Genomic DNA, 8364 nt, shown 5'->3' on the forward strand with positions numbered 1-8364 from the left:
GCTGACTACACCTGCCGACCTGGTGCTGCAGGTGAGCTGCTGACTACACCTGCCGACCTGGTGCTGCAGGTGAGTTAGCTGTCATGAATGCGCGCGATTTTCTCGCGATTTTCTTGCAAATTTCGCGATTTTCTTGCAACGCAAATGAATTTTATCGGTTACTTTTTTATTATAGTCCAGTGAAAAATCGACCTGGTGTGTCAAAATTTTGCTTTCTCCACCGAGGAAATTGTTTTGATTGTTTGAGATGGATTCTCGCAAAATTTCTTTACACGGCACCTGCTATTGTTTGCAACCATGCATTCTCCAGGATTTTTATGGTGGGTTTAAATAATTAAGTAATTATTCTGGGTTTAACTAATCAATTAATTATTCTGGGTCTAACTAATTGAGTAATTATTTACACTTTCATAGTCTGGTACCGAAGTGCTCTTGGAAGTCATCTACCAATCCCTCGTACCAGGATGCTGCTACATCAGCTACAACTCATAAGCATATTGTTCAATGAGTTTTGCACATTAAACTCCTTGCACTTTTTTTAGGATGTACAGTCCATTTTTTTATTGTAAAACTTTTACCAACGTGGTCATGTTCAACGAGTGTAGCACAATAAACTCAGTGCACTTGTTTTCTTCAGATGCGCGGGGCGCTCGAGCTGAGCACCTCCCCCTCCTCCCCGTGGTTGATGTGGAGCGTGGGAGGCGTGGGCCGTCCAAGGGCGTCGCACACCTCGCCTTTAGCCTCTAACCTGACAGGTTCGCCAACGCTTCATCTCTTGTAGTAAATTTCTATCTATAACCTCCAGCCTGACGAAGGCAAATGCTCAATTGTCGCAGTCAGTTTTCTGGTCTTGGCCTGCGTCGGTTGTACGTGTGGCTTATTTGATTAACCTCTGAACCATTCGTTTTATTTTAGATACATTTTTCTAAGTCAAAATATAATTAGGCTCTGTATGAGCTGCTTTTATTTACAAACTCATTAATGATTATAATGTTGAGGTAATATTGAGTGAGTCATTGGGGTGTGTGTATGACTGTGTGTGGTGCCAGCAGGTAGAGGACCTCCTGACACTGGTGTGTGTGTATGTGTGTGTGTGGTGCCAGTAGACAGAGGACCTCATGACACTGGTGTGGTCCTAGATGCGGGTAGCAGGAGCAGCGTGGGCAGGGACCTGCTGCTGATGTTCTTACCAGGTTCGGCCTCGCTGTACTACGGCGACGAGATCGACGTCTCCGTGCCCTCGCACTTGCAGGTGCTCACGCTAGCGCTGGACTGCGGTCTTACTCGTCCTCTGTACAAAGATATGTTATCGCAACAGTTTTTTTCATCAGTAAATATTAAAATTTAAAGTACAAATTTATCAAATTTTTGCATCATTTGACGATTTTTGAAAATGTGATCACATTTACAATGCTTGAATTAATCAAAGCTTTAGCATAATTCAAATATTTTCTTATTTCTCGAAGTCCCGGCAGTAAATTCTAATTTGCTTGCCGATGTAAATGTTGATTCAAATCATTAATACTTTCTTGCTTCTCATTCCTAATGACAGTGATTAGACTATCGTCAGCATAACGTTTAATAAAAACATCAATTGGCTGTACGTATTGTTTTAAATAAGAGTTTAATTCACTAACAGTCGCTGGATTGGGCGGGCATTATGGCGTGGTCTGGCAGCAACGAAGCAGGGTTCAGCAGCCACCCCCCGTGGCTGGCGCTGGGCGGCCTCCACAAGTCCTACAACGTCGAGGCGTTGCGTCTGTCGTCCATCGCGTCCGTGTCCGCCCTCGCCGCCCACAAGCGCACTGAGGTCAGCTGCTAAGGACAGTTTACTGCGCGGCTAAAAGTCTTGAGCGTGCGACTGTATGCGTTTTTTTCATGTTCTACGTTTATGATTTTTTTATTACCATAGTTCTGAGCTTTTTATCATTTTTAAATGTTGTTCATCAAAATGAATATTTACATGAGAAGTATGTATAAATGAAACAATTGTTGAAAAGATAAGGTAAAATTTTGTTTTAAGCATGTAAAGTACTTAACTGGTTTATGCCACTTTCACTAGCTTCCCCCTGATTTTTTTTACTTTCAACTTAGTTTCCTAAGTTTTGAGGCAACAGGAAATCGCACGGAGTTTAAAGTAGGTAATGATTCAAGTTTTGTGCAGCCTCCGCTGTACATCAACGGGCTGTTCAACTTCGAAGGCGACTACCATCCTACGCACGCCAGTAATTTAAAGGTTAGGGCACAGTTATGTCAACATCACGTCACAATACAATTTCTCTGACCATCGCCATGATAAGCGTTCAATTACATGGTATTACAACTGGATTTGAGATAACAACTTGTATTGGTTGATGAATTTTGCTTTTTTCCTTCAGGTAGGCATAATATTCATTGCTCAGAAGAATCAGTTGTAACATTGATAATAATAGATTTCAAAGTATTCGGGTATAGAGTATGACCAAGCGTCCTAGTGAAGTGCATCACTTGCAGGTGAGATACGTGGACGATGACTTGCTCATCTTGGAGCGCTTCTACCCTCGACGTCGCCAGTACCTCGTGGTGGCAAACCTGGGCCACAACGCAGTGACGCGGGACTTGTCCCACTACTACTACGGGGGTGAGGTCGTCGCTTCGTCCCACAACAACTCGGGCTACATCGAGTTCAGGAACCTGCAGCTCGAGCCCAGTGAAGTTCTTGTGTGCGTCCTGGACAAGTAATGCTATCACTCGTTGGTACCTTCAACACTCGGGGCAGTGCAGTGGATGTTTGAAGGAGTTGTGAAAGCTATGAAAATTTTGGTATGTCTCCTACAGCATGGTCGTGGTGTCTTTAAGATAATCTCCAGATACTAATTTATCCTAGTCGGGAGTGTCCTATCTGAGAAAGATGGTTTGAAGTCGTGTCAAGAGATGTGAGTTTTTAGGGCGTTAATTTTGTTAGGTTTCTGCAGTCGCCTCATAATCTTCATGGTGGTGTCTGCTTAACATGTCTAGTCAATTCTCAGTCGTTGATCACAATGTAGCGATCAATCGAACATTTTCCTAGTGTTTAGTTTGACAGAATAGAATTCAGCTCATCAAAGATGCTAGTCAATAGCGTGTGGGATTCGGCCATAGTTCCGTGAAAACGAAGTTGCCGTTTTTTATGTAGTTATGGGAGCTAGTCAGGTGCAGTTTGCTTTATTTTCCCTCCGAGTAAACCTTCGTTGACGAAGGTATTTAAGTTAAGATATAAGTTGAACTTATCGCCATTTGCCGATAAATACAAATAAAGGGTTTCACCCGGACTAATAAAACCTTTACGTCAAAGAAATAACGTTTATTTCTAAGTTTGAGGCAGTTTTTGCAGATCTGAAATAACATACGATATTTATAGCTACCTGGAATGTGATACTGTCAAGTCTTCAAACAAATGTAGACGATTTATTAATAGCAGCTCTTAGACCACTAATATAACATTAAGTGTAGATTTACTCGTTATTTGTTCAAAGTTGTTACTAACATTGTTTTCTTCACCCTTAATGCGGTTATTCTATCTAAAGAACAGATATGCGTACACATCCACCCTTCATTAGTCGTAATTAATCTCGACAGTAGGAGGGCATGTGTTCATTATTATCTAGTCTAATCGTTGCTAGTCATTAAACTTAAAATGCTATTGTAAACCCTTGAATTAACCAAGTATTAATTTGGCATGGATTCTCAAGACTCATAGCTTTTAATAAAAATTTAATGCAAGTTCACTTGTCAAATTACAAATTCGTGTGTGAAGGTGTTAGAAATTTCCATTGAAAAATTCGGCATGGAAATTTACAGGCTTCATTGCAGTCACAAATTATATTTTACTTCAGAAACCTAAGGTTATCGTCACTCGTGGTCAACTTCCTTACCGGAAATGTTAACAATTCGTATTAAATTTTGGATCGATTTTCGTCGATAATTTTTATTGATTTAGCCGTTTAGCGATTTAGCCGAGACCGTTTTGAATGTTAGTTTTTACTTGTTGATATGCTGAACAATTATTTCTGACGAATGCCAGTGTAATAAATCTTCTGCATTGCTAATGTTTACTACTACCCACTTGAGTAGGGAAATAAATTCTTGTAATTTGTCGCATATATTTGAGGATCAAAATAGAAACGGAGAAAAGAAGAGTTGGAAACGAATGTTGGTAAGTTTAACGGAAGGATTGCTCACAATCAAGAGCGGGAAATTTGAAAAAATGCCTGGAATTGTGGGAGACCGTTTCCTTAGGCAGCATCTGCCTATATTGACACAAGAACTTTGCATAGCTGAGCAAGACATTCACACGTAGGGTGCAGGTCTTGCAGCACCTCAGCTCGCTGCAGCAAGTGGCTCAAATACGTCGTCGCATTTGAAAGCGTCCTCAAAATGTGACTTTCATCCATGAAGATATACAGCATACGTGGTTGGACGATTCTAGCTTCACAATACGAATGGCGTGTGCTAGCCACAAGCCAATTGACATTCCTTTCAAGAGAATAAACTTCGACAAGCGTATATGGAATGCTGGTCCATTTCATGTTTCAAGGAGCAAATCACTAGATAGCACTGAGAAGCTTTACTTACGAGCGCGAATGAGTTGTGATATCGACAGACGTTAATACGTCCAATAAATCTTAAATCAGGGAGAAGTTAGAAAATAACAGTAAGTTGTACGAGACTCTTACATCTACCATACATAGAAAATGACACTCGTTTACTTTACATATTTTTCCATGAATCTTTTATGAAATTCTGATCTCAAGGAATCGTTTATGTAAGATTTCTGTGAACTGTCAGGCTCAGAAGCAGCACAATTCTTGAAGACGACGTCATCATCCCATCTTCTTTTGATCTTCATGTCAGATTTGGTGGGATTGAAGTGAAGCAAAGGGTTACCGCTGATGATGTTCTCCATGCGGATGCGTTCTTGGTTTTGATGGCGAATTTGTTGCTGTTTAGTTTCCTCTTCAATGCGTTCTTTCCGGATTTGTTCAAGCTCCGCCATGAGAGCCATTTCATCATCAGAATCAGAATCATCATCGGAATCAGAGTCTTGCGGATCATCCGCGTCAAGGTTAGCAGGGGCGATTTGATCGAGTCTGGGTTTTTTACTAGCGCCAGACGAGCTGGACGTGCCACCACTGCTGGACGTGACTTCGTTCCTTGACCGCGCGTTGCCGCGCTTCTCTGCCTGAGCAGCGCGCTCTCTGTCCTCCAGCTCGCGGCGCAGGTCGCGTCCACGCACCTCCTCAGCGGTGGTCTGGCCCGCCTCGCGGTACTTGAGGCGCGTGTGCGCAGGCAGGTCGCGTGATGAGTACTGCTTGCTTAGGGCGCTCAGGTCGCGCTCTCCTCGCCCCGACCCTCCCTTGGCGGGCTCGAATGTGGGGCGCGCCGCTGTCGTCATTTCGGACTAGAATGATGGTGTTTTCAGACGTAAATTTGTCACTAACAGAGCAGCAATATCAAATATAAACAAGATGACGTTAGCAAGTTAATTTAGCACCTCCTTGTTCACTCTTTATTTGCAGTATTGAAAGAACTGCAAAATTATAGTATTTTCAACGATGTGAAATTTAATTCAACTTTCTGAATGCTAGCTACTTGGTCTCTTAACACCTGTGGAAAGAAAGAAAACATTCAATGTCCACATATGAATAAGGAGGCCCACAAAGATGGGAAGTCAGAATACTAGGTATCATAAAATGCATTCATGCATAACCTTAACAAGTAACCTACAATAGATTAAGTGGTAACTCATAATAATATATTTTCATACAAGACATTGTGATGGAGTATCACCATAACACGTTTCAGCACAGATCATTCGTCAACATCGCACTGCCTTCTTATGGCTTGCCACTCTCTAATGCAGACATGCACACTTGTGTGCTCAATTTAATCACGCTCGAGCAACATAAATTAGTCACAACTGTTGAAAGATAAATTTTATAGCTTCAAGAGTAGAGCTTCGAGGTTATCCAATATTAAAAAACTATAATAGCACGTCTAGAAATAGGAAGATTAAGGTCCCATGAATGTCTAGAAGAAATGGTACGAATTAAAAACCCAGTCCTATGTTAAACTGAAGTTCAGCCCAGATCTGCTTTATGGAATTAATGCAAACCTGTTTAGGTAAGAAAGAATGGCCTAATAACAATTCGGTTCTTTAGTCTTCAATTGCAAAAACTTTTTGAGAACTTACATCTATGTATTTCTTTTATTTTTACAGTGCTATTTTTATCTTTACAAATAAATGACTACAATCTATCAATTTCAAATCATTGACAAATTGAATCGAGTCAGCATATTTGGGACTTTGATTATTGGTTGAATTAAAGAAATTAGAAAGCTCGCAAATGAGGTTTGGTGTTAAAATGTATTTAGATGCTTATAAGTTCATTTTACAGATGGAGCAACATTGAAAATGAATATATAAATGCAATTTTTGATTACTGCACTTGAAGCAATAATTTGAGAATGTTGCTACAGGGGAAGTGAGAATGTTGCTACAGAATCATGCTTTGAGATTCTGTTCACATGGCAAAAGAAATTTGACAGCTGAAAGTCAGCCGTCACTTGCACTGACAATGCCACACACATGAAGGGACCACAGGATCTAATGAGCTTAGAATGTCCTCACATGCTTTCCTGTGGTTGGAATTGAGGGATTGGTGGCCTCTGGATAGACTTTGGGAGCAATGGTCATATATTCAAAAAATAAGTCAGTACAACTATCAGAAGGCTATGATATTTCTAATTAGAAAGATAAGTTTTTCTGAAGACATTTCAAGAGCATATATTACTATTATCCTTAGGATCTAAAGAGGCTAAGATACATACTAAATTTAAATTGACATAAAGGCTAAAACAGCAATTTGCTATATAACCATAGGGTGCTCTAAATTACAGCCACAGTTGCATACTTTGGAAAATAGAAAATCACACCAATCCACCAGCTCTCCCATAGTCTCATACCCATGACATAACTCCCACTCCATCTCATTCCTTATCACCATCATAACCCATATGTCTCTCACACCTCATATTCCAATCTCAGGTTCTTCAGTTTCCTTCACACCTCATTATACATACAAAATTCATCCTCTCCTTTCAATCACTCAACATCATGTATTTCCATTCACACCCAGAACCCTACTTCTCACAACAGTTTAAATAATTCTGGTTGGTAAGAAAACTCTGTGAATGTTTAGGAATTGGATCAAAGAAGTGTGGCATTCTGTCACATGATTTTGGCAACAGTATCATATATTTAAGGCACTGTAATTTAATAAAAAGTGATAAAATTTTCAAGGCATGCACAATATATTATGATTAAATAAAATAAAAAGTTATAACAAAGAAAGCAGATGCTCTGCAACTTTTTTCTTTGAGTAATTTTTGTCCACCCAATGAAACAAAGCAGCACAAGCCACACTGGTAAATTGGGCAGAAGCCACTTGTGAATGAGACAAAAACATCCATGCTCACAGGCAACTTTACTCATTTATACAGCTCTTGCCAGCTTTCTCTGGTATAAATTAGGAAAAACAGTTCATTTTTGCCACAAAATTTATGAAAATTTTACAAAACATTCCAGACAGCAGGGTTGGCAATGATTAAATCAAAATGATTAAATCATGTGATTAAATCACTTGATATTTTTATAAAAAAATCATGATTTTTTTGATTTTTTCGATTTTTTTGATTTTTTCATATAATTAAAAGTATTGAATGGCAGTCTTTAATTTATATTGAGATATTGTTATTCATAGTTTATTATAAATGTACTATGAATGACAAATTGGTATATAAACTTGTTGCCTTTAGTGTGTATTAGGTTCCAATAAATTGAATGTTTTTGGTACAGAGGCATCAAGTGTGCAGTACATTGCACATAGCTAGCAGCTTAGCTAATTCTTATAAGGCTATAAGTAGTCTAACAATTTGACTAGTTGTTATATATATATTGATTACAATATACAATTTAAATGTGTTAGCTAGCTTATACAGGGTGGGGCAGAACTGATTGAACAGTTTTGGGTCGAAATAAAAGAGTAATGGAGGTACATAAAGAAGAAAGTTTATTTTCCTCAACATTAGCATAACATACCATTTAAAATACTTATGTTTTGAAAACAATATCAGGAAAATGAGGTTTGTTAGCTGCATCACACTGTTGGAGTCGTTCTTGGAAGTTTCCTACAGCACGTTCACACATATGGCGAGGTATGGCCATAACCTCTGCTGCAATAATCTGTTCCCTTAGCTGTGGTAGGGTGTGAGGGTGACTTCTGAACACCCTTTCTTTTAGATGTCCCCAAAGAAAGAAATCGCAAATGCTCAAATCAGGTGACC

The 8364-nt window shown here is 39.5% G+C and overlaps 2 protein-coding genes across 2 annotated transcripts; one reads left to right on the plus strand and one right to left on the minus strand.

Annotated features, from left to right (window-relative positions):
* Positions 1-35: 35 nt before the first annotated feature.
* Positions 36-4064, plus strand: LOC108676237. Its single transcript, XM_018164288.2, has 6 exons — positions 36-69; positions 638-755; positions 1140-1252; positions 1640-1810; positions 2165-2236; positions 2494-4064. Exons 2-6 carry the CDS (start codon positions 638-640, stop codon positions 2719-2721), a joined length of 702 nt encoding a protein of 233 aa, XP_018019777.1. The 5' UTR covers positions 36-69; the 3' UTR covers positions 2722-4064.
* A 494-nt stretch (positions 4065-4558) lies between these two features.
* On the minus strand, positions 4559-5623 carry LOC108676238 (spliceosome-associated protein CWC15 homolog). Its single transcript, XM_018164290.2, has one exon. It carries the CDS (start codon positions 5411-5413, stop codon positions 4724-4726), a length of 690 nt encoding a protein of 229 aa, XP_018019779.1. The 5' UTR covers positions 5414-5623; the 3' UTR covers positions 4559-4723.
* Positions 5624-8364: the final 2741 nt, after the last annotated feature.

This window comes from Hyalella azteca, unplaced genomic scaffold, assembly GCF_000764305.2.
Source record: "Hyalella azteca isolate HAZT.00-mixed unplaced genomic scaffold, Hazt_2.0.2 contig5475, whole genome shotgun sequence".
Lineage (NCBI taxonomy): Eukaryota > Metazoa > Arthropoda > Malacostraca > Amphipoda > Hyalellidae > Hyalella > Hyalella azteca.